This window comes from Mrakia frigida (genome assembly GCF_051309035.1).
Source record: "Mrakia frigida strain ATCC 22029 unplaced genomic scaffold BDY24scaffold_2, whole genome shotgun sequence".
Taxonomy (NCBI): domain Eukaryota; kingdom Fungi; phylum Basidiomycota; class Tremellomycetes; order Cystofilobasidiales; family Mrakiaceae; genus Mrakia; species Mrakia frigida.
The window spans coordinates 1,203,584-1,217,151 of NW_027481279.1; the positions used below are offsets into that span (position 1 = coordinate 1,203,584).

Genomic DNA, 13,568 nt, shown 5'->3' on the forward strand with positions numbered 1-13,568 from the left:
GTAGCTATAGTCCTTGTGTGTAAGCCACGAGCCAAAAAAAAAAGAAAAACGAGAAGCGAGAAGGAAAAGAGAGAGAGGGAAAACGAGAAAACCGACAAGCAAGAAAAAGGAGAGCACGACGCGTCCAATCCGACGATCACGACCGAGTTCCTTCCTGAAGAAAAGAAGAGATAGAGACAGGGGATCGGAAGGGCTGAGCCCGTTAAATCACGTAGAAGGAAGAAGGCAGTATCTGCTAATGGAAGAAGACGCGAGAGAAGGGATGCAAGAAAAGAGAGGAAAGTGCAGAAGAGTCCAGACGCGTCGAGAAACGAGAGAAGAAACGAGAGAGAGCAAGAAAGTCCAAGAGCGGGAGTAAATCAAAGTGCAAGAGGGGAAAAGAAACTAGGTGGTACCCTTAACGGACCTGACGGCAGCCCTATAAGCTCCTTCAACGTGCCAGAGATCTCTGAAGATAGATCCGTACTTCATCAACAAGACCCGCGTCTCTCCCTTCCCCCTCTGCTTCGGTTCCTTCTCTAGCAGAATCTCCCCAAACGTCATCTCTCTTCCCTCCCTGGACGAGATGAACCGAGCGACCGCCGAGCGTTGGCCGAGGACGACGTAGAGGAGGACCATGGCGATGAAACTTCGGTACTGGATGAGGGCAGCCGTTTGAGCGGCTTTCGCATCGCTGAGGGATTGGAAGAGGGCTGATCTGGAGCCGAAGGAAGGGTTCTTGGCTGCGAACTCTCTGGCGAGTTTTCCGTGATCGACCGAGGTGGGGTAGGAAGCGACGAGCAAGGTCCACTCCCGAAGTTGTTGGATGTCGTCGACCGTCGCCGCTGGCGGGAGGAGAGCCTCGAGTACGACGGAGAGGGATGCGTCCGGGTTGGAAACGACGGCGTCGACGTGGTAGGCCGAAAGAGTTGGGTTGGGGGAGTGAGCTTTAGCTTGGATGGATTTTTTGAAGGCTGAAACAGAAGAATGAAAAGAGAAGCCTTTGTCAGTCGAGGTTTCGAGACGAAGCATCGAGGTTGAGGTGAAGAAATGGACGAAGGGAAAAACGACGCTCACGCGTGACGACTGTGTCGAGGGGGATCTCGAGTGGCTCCTTGAGGTTGAGGAGAGAGCGATAGAGGAACTCATGGCCATCTAAGGATCGTCGAAAAGAAAGCGCCGAAGAAAGAAATCAGCTCCTCGTCGAGTGGGAACCGGGAAAAGACGCGACGCTGAAGTCTCACCGATCAGGATCTTCGAATCAGGTTCAGCGGGACGTTCACCATCTGAAATACCAAGCGAAGATTCAAAGGTTTGGGAGGTCAGTCAGGAGCGAGGAAACGGAACAGACAAAGACGAGAGCTGAAGGACTCACCAACCGACGCGTCCATCTCCTCCTCTTCCTTCTCGACCTTCTTCCTCCCCTTCTTGATGGAGGCAGCTGACGATGCCGACGAGAGATTACTGGATCGAGATCGAAGTGTTCTTGCGCCGTCGACGGGAGCTGCTATTCGGTGAGGAGAAAAGGAAGGAGGGAATCGTCAGTACAAACGGATCGACGAGTAGGGTTGTCGACACTGACCTCGAGAAGATGATTGTTGAAGAAGAGAGGAGGTAGACGATCCGTCACCTGGAAGTGGCAGGTACGAGAAAAAGATACAGACGCGGTCAGAAAGGCTCCCGACAGAGGGAAAGAAAAAGTATCGAAACTCACCATCCGATTCGTCTGAGCCATCAGCCTCTTGCTCCTCCTCTTCCTCCTCCTCTACCTCCACCATCAAGTTGAAGAGAATAGCCGACAGGTCGTCGAGATTCTCGCCGCTAGCCTCCCTGAGAGATGAAGGGCCAGGATCTTTCGATTCGGACGGACCGCTCTTGGACGCGTTGGTGAGAAGTCGAAGACGGGTGGACGAGGCAGAGTCCATCGACTCTCCGGCTTGGAGAGCGAGAGTCGAAGGATCTGTAGACAAAAAAGGCAAGACCGACAGTCAGGGTCTCGAATCGAAATACGAGAGAGCGAGAGACGAGGACTCACGATGGTGAGCTCGAGGCGTTTGTTCTTCCTCCGAATCGAGCTGATCCTCGTCCTCGTCGTCCAACTGAACCACCTCCTGAGTGAGAAGTCGCTTCCTGGGTCCTTCCTGAAGCTCGACAGGCTTGGTTGTCTTGCTGGGAACCGGGGTGCTGGTGAGGGGGAAGGAGGAGCTGATTCTCGTCGGAGTGTCGACGAAGAAGCTTGGGTCCAGAGTGCCTTGGACGTCCCCGGACTTCCAAGAAGGATCGGTAGGAAGAGGTAGAGCTCGAGCGTTGGTTTGATTCGGCAGGGCGTGTCCAATGAGCGGAACAGAGGATGCTGGAGGAAGGAAAGGAAAGGAGAGGAGGAGTTGTGTGAGGTCAGCGGGAAGGAAGAAAGGGAACGATAGAGAGCTGATAAAAGGTGACTCACAGGTCTTTTTTCCAGTATCGGAGTCCATGTGAAGATCCGAAGGTGTTCCGAGCTCTTGATGGACGACGAGACCCTCTCCGGCAGAAGAAAGCGATTGAGCGGCGACGGCGAGTGCGTGAGTCGATTTGGGTTTCCCGAAGGATTGGATCGTTGGACGAGGGGTGGTGACTAAGGTCGGAGAGAGAAAGAGTCGCCGAGAGGAGGAGGAATCAGCAACAGAGGCGAGAGAAGACGAGAAAGGAGACAGAGACGGAGGACGACGCGCTCACCTTCCCTCTGCTTCCCACGAGCCTTCTCGCTCAATCCGTCCGTCGTAGGTGCAGTTGAGATGGATCGTTCGGAGTCGGAACCAGCTGACAGAGCGACGAGCCAGAAGGAAGAACGAAAAAAACAGAGTGTCAGCAAGTCCGACGCGTCGACGAGCTCAAGCAGCTGCTGAGATACTCACCGGCTTGAGTCTCCCCGTCCTCCTGCTCTCCTCCAGCCTTCCTGATTCCCAATCCATTCAGAACATCCACCATACCTCCCTCGGATTCCCCATCGCCTGCTCCTCCATCCTCGTCGTCGTCGGCGTGGTCCTCCTCCTCCTCCTCCTCCTCCTCTCCCTCTCCCACTCCCATTCCCACGATCGGCTCATCAGCACCCTCCTCCTCTACAACCTTCTTCTTGTTCCCATCCTCCCCAACCTTCCCAGCCCTTGGCTCAACGACTTCTTCCTCCTCGTCGAGTTCGTCGATCTCGTCCTCCTCCCTTTCGACGTTCTTCAAAACGACAGTCTCGTCTCGTTGATCCTCCTCTTCCTCTTCCTCCTCGTGATCGTCTCGATCACCCTCTTGAGGAGTGGCTGATTCGGGTTCGACGGTCTTTTGAAGACGAGGAGCGACGATGGCGACGACGGGAGCGGAGGCTGGAGGATCGAATCGAGGAACGGGAGCGAGGTTGGGTGAGGGTTCGGTCGATTTGGGAGGCGAGGGAAGGAAGGTGACCTCGGTCGAGTTGGAAGAGGTCGAGGCGGTGTTGGGTAGAGAGGAAACCTTGGAGGAGGCGAATTGTTTGGTGACTGAAAAGGCGAAAGACGAGAACAGGATGAGCACGCGTCGCAGCAAGTCCAGTCAGACCGAGGTTTCAAGGCAGTACGTACGTTCTTCGAGCTTCTTATGCAGCTCTCTGTTCTCGTCCTTGAGAGCCATCATCTCCTTGTGCTCCATCCTCTGAGCTCCTCGAGGTTCATCCGTCGAGGCCTCCTTCGTCGTTGGTGTTGGCTTCGAGGACGATGACTGAACGAGAGCGAGGACGATGGGAACCTCTGGAAAAGAAGTAAAGAGGGGAAAGGAGGGAGGAAGGAAGGGTGATCAGCAAGAGTCGCTCTTCAGCGAATCTGCTTCAGACGAAAGACGTCGAGGCGTACCCTTTGCAGACGGGGAGTCTTCGACGAGAGGAGGCTTGATGGACGGAAGAGCAGCGTCGGAGTTGATGGGAGTCGAGTGAAGTTTCTTGGACTGAGAGACGACGAGTTCAACCTTCTGCTCCAGCTCTAGATCAAAAAGTAAAGAGAGAGCTCGTCAGTGGCGAGGTCGGGTTGCGGGTTTGAGAGGAGGAAAGGAAAGGAACGAACTCGTTATCTCCGTGATCTTATCGGAAAGGAACTCCATCGCCTCGGCTTGGTGGTTGAACGTCCTCCCTCTCGGCAAGGAGGTAAGCTTGACGTCCTTGTAGACTGGAGGAGAGGGAAAGAGAAGACGACGAGGGACGAGGTCAGGCACCGAACGCGATAGAGACACCGGAAAGAAGTAAACGCAGAAGAACCTGTTTTTTGAAGCGTCACAAGGAGGCGAAGAGCGTTGGTGTACTTCTCAAGGAGAATCTCAACGGCGGCGTCCTTGACACGATCTCTAGTTCGGAGAGCGAGGAGCTCGTCAACCGCCGTCACTGCGAGCTCTGCTGGGTGAGTCGACTGAGGAGGGAAGTTGGTGTTGCTGGTAGAAGAAAGCGAGAACATTGCTGAAGGGAGAGTAGCTCTGGAAGCTGAAAGCTCGGTTGGTTTGGGAGGAGGATCGATCGATGGATCGGGAGGAGGAGGGACGTTCGATCTCGAGGAGGTGGTAGGTGCAGACTGTGGGACCAAGTCAAATTGAAAAGATAAAGATTGCTTCAGCCCGAGAATGAGAAAGGAGCTGAGGGTGGACCAGGCAGATCTCGACTTGATGAGGAGAGAGAAAGACGGGAGCGGAGAAGGGGAATCGGCAGGCGACTCACCATCAGAGCGTTCCTAATTTCGCGATATTCGAGGGAGGTGGTTGGAAAGGTGACCGAACAGAGTCGAAGAGGATGTTCGAGCAAAGAGTCGAGAATGGACTATCCAAAGTTGAAGCAGAACCGAAGGGAGGGAGAGAGGGAGGGAAGGTCAGCTCAGGGCTGAAAGAGTCGACTCGTCGAGGAGTCGTTGAAGCTCACCAAGGAGGAGCGAGTCGGAAGAGAGGAAGAGTAGAGCGGAGGGAGAAGAAGACTCACTCAAAGGCTAGAAGAGAGTTGATTCCTGTTTCGAGGCGATGTTGAAGAAGACAGCGAGGGAGAGGGAGTCTTGACGAGGAAGCCAGGAGGGTCGAAGGAGTTGACCGAAGAGCCTCTTGAAGGAAGAGTAGCTGAACGAGTTCCTTTTCGAAAGACGAGAGAGAGAGAGAAGTCGCCCAATACGATGGTGAGGGTCGTGGTGGTGGTGGTTGAGAGAGAGACGAAGGAAGGAAGCGAACAAGTGCCTTTTGAAGGGTTTGGGAGGGAACGAGAGAGGGGTCGTTCTCTTCGTGCCTGGTCTCAAGGATCGATCGAACCTGCTCGTTAGCTCGGTTCAGGAGGAAGGGGAAAGAGTTGCTGCTGGAGGATCCCATAGTAAGTCGAAGGAAGAAAGGAAAGGTAAAAAGAAGGGAAGAAGAGAAGGTTGTAGTTGGGTAAGAGGGAGAAGAAGGAAGGGAGGAAGAGGGAGGCGAGGACGAGTTTCGGGAGGCGGATTGTTTGGTTTCCGAGAGCAAGGGAGCAAAATCTCATCAAGGAGAGGGTCAAAACTTCATGAGGTTGGACCAAGTGGGACTCAGAAGCCGAGGCTCCAAAGATGGTCATAGTTTCTGGCGAAAACACGAGCGGAAAAGGTGAAGAACTGAAGAAAAGGGACGGTCGGCTGGAGTTTCCCTCTCCCGCGTCGTCTTCTTCCTTTCCGAACGAGAACAGAGGAAAAGACGGAGACGGCATGCAGGTTCCCAACGAGGATCACCAAATAGAGTAGCTAAGGAAAGGAGGTCCCAACAATGTCGAAATCAAGCTCATTTCTGGCGAGAAATCTGCGTCGAAAGAGGAGCAAGAAGGACAAGATCAGCTCTCCCTTGCTCTTGCCTCTCCCTCAGCTCCCTCGGATTGATATCGTCGCCCTACTCGGTAGAGAACTCACCAAGACATTTCCTCGGGTCGCCACGATCCTACAGACCAGTGTCACTACATCTCCTTGAGGGACACGAACACCCCTCCACCGTCTCCTCTCCCTCATCGAACAAAGTTCATCGAGTACCCTCCCGCTCCGTTGGGCTCGAACTTGAAGCTGCGAACGTCAAAAGAAAGCGAAGGTGAGACCGAGAGTCAGTGCTGTTTCTGATGAGCTATGATCCAAGGACGAACCTCGTCGTTCCCGTCGACGGGCAAGGTCGACGCGTCAGACGATCTCGTTTATCCTCCCTCTCCAGCTCAACATCAACCCAGCCACGTATGCTCTGGAACCAGCATGCTCGAAACTAGTATGTGGATCCTCCTCTGATTTCGCCTTCTCCGTCGATCCCTCTCTCTCTCCTCCGACAGTCTCCCTCCCCGCCTCTCCCGCTTCCCATCTCGCCTTCTCCTCTCTCCCCAGAACCCAAACCACCTCGGAATCCAAGTTGAACTTACTTTTCCGTACTCAGCCCCAACCTCCCCAGCACGCTGTTCCCCAACCCTTTGAGCTTGTCCATCATCTCGTCCTTCTCCTTGTCCTGCTTCTCCTTGATCTTGGGCGGTAAGCTGGCGAGAAGCGATCTCGATTGCTTGTAGAAGGCTGAGGGTGGAGAGGAGGGAAGGAGAGGGAGGAGAAGTTTGAGGTCTGGTGGTGGAAAGGCCGTGGGAGGGGAGGGGAAGGGCGGGAGGGAGTCAGTTTGAAGAGAAGAAGAAAGGGAGGGCGAAAGGAAGATGGAGACGCACCATCCTGAGCTGAAGTGAGTGAGGACCAAGTGTTGATAGCTACGTTGGCTGTTGCTCGCCGATGGAGGGCCTTGACGTAGGTTGGGGAGTCGAGGAGAGCTGTTCAAGAGGAGGAGCGTGTCAGCTGGAGATGGTTCGTTCAACGTGACGAGGGTTCGGAAAGAGGATGGTGCAAGGTCCGACGGATTTCAGTGAACCTACATTCGGTACAGGCTTCTACTGCTTCCTTGTTCTCTCCCTGCGACCGGAAAGGAGTCGAGTCGAAAAAGGAACAGCTGTCAGCGCGTCGTCTTCGCCTTCGTCCAACCTCGACGTCTCCTCCTCGCCTCAATCCTCCCACCAAGTGCTCTGAAACCTCGAAGCTCACCATCTTCAGGTAGCAAGCCCCTACGTTAGCCCAGCAGACCCCTCTCAACTCTCTTATCCTCCCTGCCACGTCCTTCCTGCTCTTCTCCTCGTCCGTCTCTCCACGTTCTATCCGTTCCGCTTCCTCCTCTGTGATCTCCTCGATCTGGACGCCTGCTCCTCCTTCGCTGGTCGACGACGAAGCACCGTTGGAATCTGATGGGGGTGCTTCTGAAGGCGGAGGCGGTAGTGGACGAGGAGGAAGGGTTGAGATGGCTGAGAGGTAGGTCGAGAGGGCGGAGGAGGTCGAGGAAGGCGAGAGGAAGAGCGTGTTGGCTTTGGACTTGAGGGAGGTCGATTTCAGGAGGAGGGACTGGAAAAGAGGGTAGGACTAGGTCAGCCTTTGCATTCAGGGAATGCAAGGTTGGGGATGAAGAAACGAACCTCCAGCTCTTCAAGATCAAGCTCGTGCTCCTCCTTCCTCGCCGTCGTCACCTTCTCTTCTCGCTCGTCTTCTTCTTCTCTCGCATCGTGCCAACTCTCCTCTCCGTCGTCGTCGTCTTCCTCCTCGTCTTGAGGTGCTGGTTGGTGAGTGGACATTCGTTCGAGCATCCTTTGAAGCTGCTCGTCGTCGTCGTTCTCCGTTCGTTCAGACGTCGAAGCGGAGGAGAGGAAGGGAGGAGGGAAAGGGGACGGTGTCGCTGCTGCTGGTGGTTCGGTCGAGGAGGAAGCCATGACTTGGAGGAGGTGAAGGTTGGAAGGAGGAGCGAGGTTGAGAAAACTTCCCAAAAATCGAGATGCTGATGGTTGAGAGCTTCTTCCCTCCTTCTTCTGAAATCGAAGCTCACCACTTTTCAAACTCCGCCCCTCCTTCTCCTTCCCTCTCTCCCTTCCCTTCTTCTCTCCTCAACTTCCATCTCCCCCTCATAACCTCCCCCCTCCAACGATGTCTCCCCTCGTTCCCGCTGCCTTCGCCACTGCTCCGGAGCACAAAGCTTGTGCTGGTATTCGAGCGGATCTGGCCAACTGTCTCCTCCAATCCAACTGCGTCCTTCGAGACGGAAACACGCCCAAGGAATGTCTACAAAAACACGCCGATACCATCCCTCTGGAGTGCCAGTATCTCAGGAAGAGTCTAGCGCAGTGTAAGAGAGGAATGGTGAGTGACTTCGATCTTTCTTTCGAGGAAAGAGCAAGGCCATAGATGGGCTGAAACGAAGCTGACCTCCTCCTCTTCTCCTTCTTCTCTCGCCCTTCTTTCTTCGCTCAGCTCGACATGAGGAAACGATTCCGAGGGAACCCTTCTACGACCAACAACAAGCGGGAAGGACCTGCGGTGAGCATCATCGGATTCGGTCTAGAAGGAGCAGGAGACAAGAGGAAAGGATCGACATCGACCAACCAGGCTCCTCCGGCGAGCTCTTAGCCCCTTCCTCTCTCTTCTCACATCTCACTCTAGCATAGCTCTCTACTACCACCCACACCTCTCTATACCTCACTGTACTACCAGCCACTTTTGCTCTTCGTTGTATACTTATCGTCATGAAATCGATCCTCTTCTCCTTCACGCGTCGACCTCGACCTTCCTCCTCTCCCTTCAATCCTTCTCCACCAACACTCCAGCGACGAGATAATCTCCATCGTGACTGATACTCAGATGAGCCTTCAACCCTTCTCCCTTCAGCTTCCCTTCGAAGACGACCGTGGGTTTGTTGCAGGTCGAGGAGAGAGGGAGGATCGAGACGTCCTTCCAGGAGGGCGAGAAGTGAGGTTGGAGGGCTTTGTAGATTGATTCCTTAGCGGCCCATCTGAGAGAACCGCACTCGATTCAGCTCCGATCGAGTATGTATATAGAGAAGAAGAAGAAGAAGATCTCACCTCACTGCCATGAACCTAGCGATCTCTGACTCGCTCGTCGACGAACAAGGAGATTGGATCGAGGGAAGAAGGTCGAGCTCGGAGGAGGAGAGGATCCGTCTTGAGAGAGGAGCTAAACCTCTTCTAGCGATGAGGGAAGTGATCCGAGGGAGATGGAGGAGGTCGATTCCATAGCCTAGGATGGCCATCCATGGAGAATTTCTTCGGAGATGGTCGTTAGCAACCAAAACAAAAGGACGGGAAGGAAGAGCGTGAGCTTTCGACTTTCAACCATCACCCTTCCCCTCCCCTTTCCTTCCTCCTCCTCTTCTTCTCCTCCCATCCATCCCTCGTCGACAAGGATGTCCTCTCGACCCTCACGAGGTCCTCGTCCCTCTTACGTCCAGAAACTCGTCTTCTCTGACGACGAGGGAGCAGTGGTTCCTTCTCGTTCCGACTCGGAGGAGGACGAGGAAGCTCAACTCGACGACGACGAAGAGCCATCCACCTCTACCAGCAGAAGGAAATCCACATCAACCACCACCACCAGAGCTACCCGATCCTCTCCTACCAAGAAGAAGGTTCCTCCTGCTCCCAAAGGACGAGGGCGACCTCCCAAGGATCCCTCCGCTCCTCCTCGAAAGAAGAAGGTCGTCGTCGACTCAGACGAGGAGATGGAGGATCCTCAGGAGGAACAGGACGACGAGTCAGGAAGTGCTTTCGGATCCGACGACGCTGCCGCTGCTGCTGAGGAGGAAGGGGAGGTCGAAGAGGAGGACGACGAGGAGTCAGAGTACGAGGCAAGAGGAGGAGGAGTTCAAGCTCAGAAGAAGGGAGGAGGACCCTCTGGAGCTCGAGGAGGAAGCGACGACGACGAACTCAGCGATGTAGTCGGTTCCGAAGACGACGAATCCGATCCTCGTCCCCCTCGGAAAGGTCAAGGCGTCGGAGCCGGATCCAAGAAACTAGGAGGAAGCAATAGCAACCAGAAGAAACAGCGCCAACAGCCCAAGAAACGGATCTACCTTTCCTCGAAATGCCCCGATCCTCCTCAAATCGTCAATATCACCACCACTTCTCTACCCATCCTCCCCGTTCCTCCCAACGCAACCTCCAGGAAGAAGAAGAGCGGAATGTCAGCTGCGGTCGCTTCCAAATCGACGCTCGTTACGGCCCTCAACTCGGAAGCTCTCCCTCCTCTGTTCCCTCACTTCACGTCCTGCTTGCTGGAGCGACCAGCGTTTGGGAAGGCGAGTGTTGTAGGAGAGTTGAAGCTGCTGGGTGGAGAGAGGATGGATGGAGGGACGGAGATGAGTGAGGGTGGACTGGCGGAGAGGGTCAGGGTGTTGCACGAGCTTGCGCCGGGGATGGTTGGATGGGAGGCTTGGAGTGGTGGAATTGGGGAGGGAGGAGAGGGTTGGAGACCAAGGGATACGCTGGCGAAGGACGTGGAGGAGGATGGGAGGGTGCTCTGGGAAGGAGTGGGTCCTCCGGAACCGGTCAAGTTGTTGAGTTGGGAGTGAGTCTCGTCTTCATTTCGAAGTTGAAGTCGCGTCGAGACTGGGAGCTGACCTCGGTTCTGTTCTTCCTCCTTTACAGAGAGGCTGCTCCGTACCTACCCGTCCACTACACCTCTCCAGAAAAGGACGTCTTCACTGGTCTCACCGACGGAGAGGAGGACGGAGAGGTCTCTCAGTCGAAGCAATCGATTCCCGTCTACACTGCCGTTTCCCTTCGTTCGTCCCTCTTTCGTCCTTCTATTTCCATGATCGAGCCCCGAACTGACTACATCTAACCTTCGGTTCATATCTTAGGCTCCCTCGACATCCCCAAACCTGGAATGCTCATCAACGCTGGCGGACCCGTTCGAGATGTCGCTTGGTGCCCGATGACGGAAGCAGAGTCTTCGAGTTCGTCTTCTCGCTCTTTTCTGCTTGTGGATATCTCGTTCTGACCCTCTCTCCCCTACTTTCTCTTCCGTTTGATCGAAATAGAACGAAACTTCACCCTCTACCTCGCCATCTCAGCTCACACCTCCCTCTCCTCTCCTCTCCCCATCGGTCACGCCAAACCCTCCTCCACTCCCGGATCCATCCAAATCTGGTCCATCGCCCCAACCAAACTCCACCCTCGCTCCCGTTTATCCTCCTCCAAATCATCCAAAGCCAAAGGGAAAGGCAAAGCTCGAGCCACCGACGTCGACATGGACGAGGACGAGAAGACCAACAACCCCGATTCAGATCAGGAGGAGGAGCTGCCTCAGTGGAAGCGTTCGAGGAAGAGAGACTACGGATACGAGTCCGATGCGACGAAGCAGAAGTTCAAGGAGAAGCAGAAGGAACGGAGGGAAGAGAAGCAGAGGGTAAAGAAGAAGTTGAAGGAGAAGCTCAAGGAGGAAGGGTTGGAGGACGAGGAGGATTGGGAGAGCAGGATGAAGTTGGAGATGGTGATCTGCGTGGAGGGAGGGATGAGTTGGGAGTTGAAATGGTGTCCTGTTGGAGGAGCTGATCCGGTGAGTACCGTGAGGGACGAAGGACGCGGGAAGGGAAGAAGAAGAAGACTGATGAGTTTGGGCGCGTCTTTCGTTTTCTGGGTTGCAGCTCGACGAAGAAACTCACGAGAATCGCGTTCCAAGGATTGGGATTCTCGCCGGAACGTTTGAGGATGGATCGGTTCAAGTCTTTGCTGTTCCTGATCCTCAGATGCTGAGGTGGCAGAGAGCGATCGGGGAGGAGGAGGGTCCTTTGTTCGGCGAGTTCTTTCGTCGCCGTTCCCTCGTTCCCTTCTCAGCCTCTCGTTGACCGTCTTCTCTTTTTGCTGGATTATTTCAATCAGTGTCGATGAAACCTCTGGCGACGATGGACCTCGATGACGGAATGCTTTGGACGTTCGATTGGGGAAGCGGGAGGATGTTGGCGACTGGGTCGACTGCTGGTAGGTCTCTTTCCATCTTCTTGCTTAGCCGCTTCGAGGGGGTCCCGTGCTTACTCTGCTTTCTGCTCGTCTTCGTGCTTTCCAGGAGTCATCGCCGTCTGGGACGTTCGAGAAGCCGTCGAGAAAAGCGACCGACGTCGTTCGTTCCCCTTCCCTTCTCTCCCTTTTTTATCCTCCGAGCCTCGATCAAACTGACGTCTTACTGTCTTCCCACTCTCTCATCTTTAGCTCTTCCGATCCATCACATCAGCGATCACACTGGTCCCGTTCGAAGCCTGAGCTACCTTCGACACCCTCAAGCCGACGCTCATGGAAACGTTCACCTCGACTGGGAGCAATCGCTCATCGTGTCCGTCTCCTCGAACGGAAAGATCCTCCTCACGGATCTGAGAGATGCAGCTGGGAGTGCTGGTGGTGGCGGATCGAGTTGCGTGTTGACCATTTCGAGAGGTGGGTTCGAGTTTCGTCTTCGTCGGCAGTTTTGGTGAAAGGAGAAGGGGATGAGGCCTCCGTCGAGAAGTTCGAGGCAAGAGCTGATCTTCGATTGTGTTTTCGCTCGTTTCCTCAGGTGTGGGACTCGCTTCGACAGCAGCAGCGGTCACGGACGGGTCGCTTTACTTCGGAGAGGTCGATTCGGACGCGACGAAGATGAGGATCCGAGCTAGCAACATCGTCACACAGGCCAAGATTGCATCGCATTCCGGTCAGGTCTGGGTGAGTTCATCTATTCAGCTCTACTCAGCGACTGAAGCTGACCTCGTTCGCCTTCTCGTTTCGTTCCACTCCTCCTCTTCGTCTCACAGGATCTCTCGCACTCGGACTTCCATCCTACGCTAGCTTCAGCCTCGGCAGACGGTTCTTTGACTGCTACCGGAACGATGCGAGGAACGACGAAGAGGAAGAGTCACTGGGTGAGTTGGGGTTCATTCTTACTTCGAGACGCGTCTCCTTCCTTCGACGAGACTCTTTCGCTGACCGTCTATTCGATTATCCCTCCCTCGTCATCAGATCCATCTCATGGAACAGATCTACAAGGTCGATTACAACGAGGAGACCCAGGAGGTTCGACTCATCGACAACATCTTGCCTCAGGTTCGTCTTCCCTCTCTCGACTCTCCCTGTCTCGTTCCGATCTCCTTCTTCTTCGACTGACTCGCACCTCCCTCCCAACCTATCTTTATTATCAACAGAACGTCACTTCCAACGGTTCCGTAGCCAACATCCTCCCCAAGAAGATCGGTCTCACCTCCAAAGCCGACCTCGTCAACGCCGTTCGTCCTACCCACCCTTCCTGGTCGCCCGAGGTTGCCGTCCTCTGCACCGAATGGAACAGCTCCTGTGGACTTGGAAGAGCTGGGATGCTAGCTAGTGGAATGGCCTGTGGATTTGCTAGGGTCGATATGCTCGAAGGGAGGTGGAGAGGAGGGAAGCTGCCGCCTGCAGCTCTGAAGGATCTGAGGTTGGGCTTGAAGGATTGAGAGGGTCCGTAGAGCTGAGGAGATCGTGGTTGCAGTGTGTGGTTTAGGCCTTATCTTCTGGGGTTTAGTTTGCCTTCGCGTTTGGTTCGATTGACGATTTTTGAACGAGCTTCCTGGAGGTGTTTGAGGGAGAGAGAGGGACGTCGAGGACTCGTCGCGTCAAAGCCTCGTAATCGAAAAGAGCAAAGAGGCGTTGGGCCTTTCAAACAGGCCCAAAATATTTGCGCCTCAACGAAGTGGGCTACATCTATGGGTCGAACCCCACTTGTAGAAAACGTGAGGAGCGAGAGGAAGGAAGGGGGGAGGGAAGAAAA

The 13,568-nt window shown here is 54.7% G+C and overlaps 7 protein-coding genes across 7 annotated transcripts; 2 read left to right on the plus strand and 5 right to left on the minus strand.

Moving 5' to 3' along the window:
* Window positions 1–279: 279 nt before the first annotated feature.
* Window positions 280–2,004, minus strand: BDY24DRAFT_102163 (uncharacterized protein). The gene is made up of 6 exons (XM_076635790.1): window positions 1,694–2,004; window positions 1,562–1,609; window positions 1,355–1,483; window positions 1,224–1,265; window positions 1,057–1,134; window positions 280–953 (listed from the first exon to the last, which is right to left on the minus strand). The coding sequence occupies exons 1-6, from the start codon at window positions 1,902–1,904 to the stop codon at window positions 385–387; spliced, it is 1,077 nt and encodes a 358-aa protein (XP_076500934.1). The 5' UTR covers window positions 1,905–2,004; the 3' UTR covers window positions 280–384.
* Window positions 1,721–4,682, minus strand: BDY24DRAFT_102150 (uncharacterized protein). Its single transcript, XM_076635789.1, has 8 exons — window positions 4,232–4,682; window positions 4,041–4,142; window positions 3,834–3,959; window positions 3,567–3,731; window positions 2,874–3,485; window positions 2,695–2,778; window positions 2,426–2,593; window positions 1,721–2,332 (listed from the first exon to the last, which is right to left on the minus strand). Exons 1-8 carry the CDS (start codon window positions 4,422–4,424, stop codon window positions 1,968–1,970), a joined length of 1,815 nt encoding a protein of 604 aa, XP_076500935.1. The 5' UTR covers window positions 4,425–4,682; the 3' UTR covers window positions 1,721–1,967.
* BDY24DRAFT_102179 (uncharacterized protein) lies at window positions 4,557–5,343 on the minus strand. Its single transcript, XM_076635791.1, has 2 exons — window positions 4,937–5,343; window positions 4,557–4,780 (listed from the first exon to the last, which is right to left on the minus strand). Exons 1-2 carry the CDS (start codon window positions 5,308–5,310, stop codon window positions 4,684–4,686), a joined length of 471 nt encoding a protein of 156 aa, XP_076500936.1. The 5' UTR covers window positions 5,311–5,343; the 3' UTR covers window positions 4,557–4,683.
* A 613-nt stretch (window positions 5,344–5,956) lies between these two features.
* Window positions 5,957–7,052, minus strand: BDY24DRAFT_335514 (uncharacterized protein; the record flags this gene model as incomplete). Its single annotated transcript, XM_076637198.1, has 5 exons — window positions 5,957–6,011; window positions 6,353–6,542; window positions 6,641–6,739; window positions 6,842–6,878; window positions 7,008–7,052. Coding segments are annotated over 5 exons (426 nt in total), but the record flags the coding sequence as incomplete, so codon positions are not given.
* A 927-nt stretch (window positions 7,053–7,979) lies between these two features.
* Window positions 7,980–8,285, plus strand: PET191 (Pet191p; the record flags this gene model as incomplete). Its single annotated transcript, XM_076637155.1, has 2 exons — window positions 7,980–8,144; window positions 8,256–8,285. Coding segments are annotated over 2 exons (195 nt in total), but the record flags the coding sequence as incomplete, so codon positions are not given.
* A 297-nt stretch (window positions 8,286–8,582) lies between these two features.
* BDY24DRAFT_335793 (holo-ACP synthase) lies at window positions 8,583–9,051 on the minus strand (the record flags this gene model as incomplete). The annotated part of the gene is made up of 2 exons (XM_076637209.1): window positions 8,583–8,793; window positions 8,864–9,051. The coding sequence occupies 2 exons, from the start codon at window positions 9,049–9,051 to the stop codon at window positions 8,583–8,585; spliced, it is 399 nt and encodes a 132-aa protein (XP_076500939.1).
* A 104-nt stretch (window positions 9,052–9,155) lies between these two features.
* BDY24DRAFT_438082 (WD40-repeat-containing domain protein) lies at window positions 9,156–13,363 on the plus strand. Its single transcript, XM_076644334.1, has 12 exons — window positions 9,156–10,361; window positions 10,442–10,578; window positions 10,657–10,752; window positions 10,837–11,354; window positions 11,443–11,581; window positions 11,678–11,776; window positions 11,862–11,915; window positions 12,005–12,226; window positions 12,345–12,490; window positions 12,580–12,687; window positions 12,785–12,868; window positions 12,967–13,363. The coding sequence occupies exons 1-12, from the start codon at window positions 9,205–9,207 to the stop codon at window positions 13,252–13,254; spliced, it is 3,048 nt and encodes a 1,015-aa protein (XP_076500940.1). The 5' UTR covers window positions 9,156–9,204; the 3' UTR covers window positions 13,255–13,363.
* The last annotated feature ends 205 nt before the right edge of the window (window positions 13,364–13,568 follow it).

Coding starts and splice junctions, on each gene's coding strand:
- BDY24DRAFT_102163 (XM_076635790.1), bottom strand. CDS start 1,904: ATGGACTCTGCCTCGTCCACCCGTCTTCGACTTCTCACCAACGCGTCC. Junction 1,266..1,354: donor GGAGATGGACGCGTCGGTTG/GTGAGTCCTTCA, acceptor TTGGTATTTCAG/ATGGTGAACGTCCCGCTGAA. Junction 1,135..1,223: donor TGATTCGAAGATCCTGATCG/GTGAGACTTCAG, acceptor GACGATCCTTAG/ATGGCCATGAGTTCCTCTAT.
- BDY24DRAFT_102150 (XM_076635789.1), bottom strand. CDS start 4,424: ATGTTCTCGCTTTCTTCTACCAGCAACACCAACTTCCCTCCTCAGTCG. Junction 3,960..4,040: donor TAAGATCACGGAGATAACGA/GTTCGTTCCTTT, acceptor TTTTTGATCTAG/AGCTGGAGCAGAAGGTTGAA. Junction 2,594..2,694: donor TCGTGGGAAGCAGAGGGAAG/GTGAGCGCGTCG, acceptor CTCCGACCTTAG/TCACCACCCCTCGTCCAACG.
- BDY24DRAFT_102179 (XM_076635791.1), bottom strand. CDS start 5,310: ATGGGATCCTCCAGCAGCAACTCTTTCCCCTTCCTCCTGAACCGAGCT. Junction 4,781..4,936: donor AACTCTCTTCTAGCCTTTGA/GTGAGTCTTCTT, acceptor AACTTTGGATAG/TCCATTCTCGACTCTTTGCT.
- BDY24DRAFT_438082 (XM_076644334.1), top strand. CDS start 9,205: ATGTCCTCTCGACCCTCACGAGGTCCTCGTCCCTCTTACGTCCAGAAA. Junction 10,579..10,656: donor CTACACTGCCGTTTCCCTTC/GTTCGTCCCTCT, acceptor TTCATATCTTAG/GCTCCCTCGACATCCCCAAA. Junction 11,582..11,677: donor AGCGATCGGGGAGGAGGAGG/GTCCTTTGTTCG, acceptor TATTTCAATCAG/TGTCGATGAAACCTCTGGCG.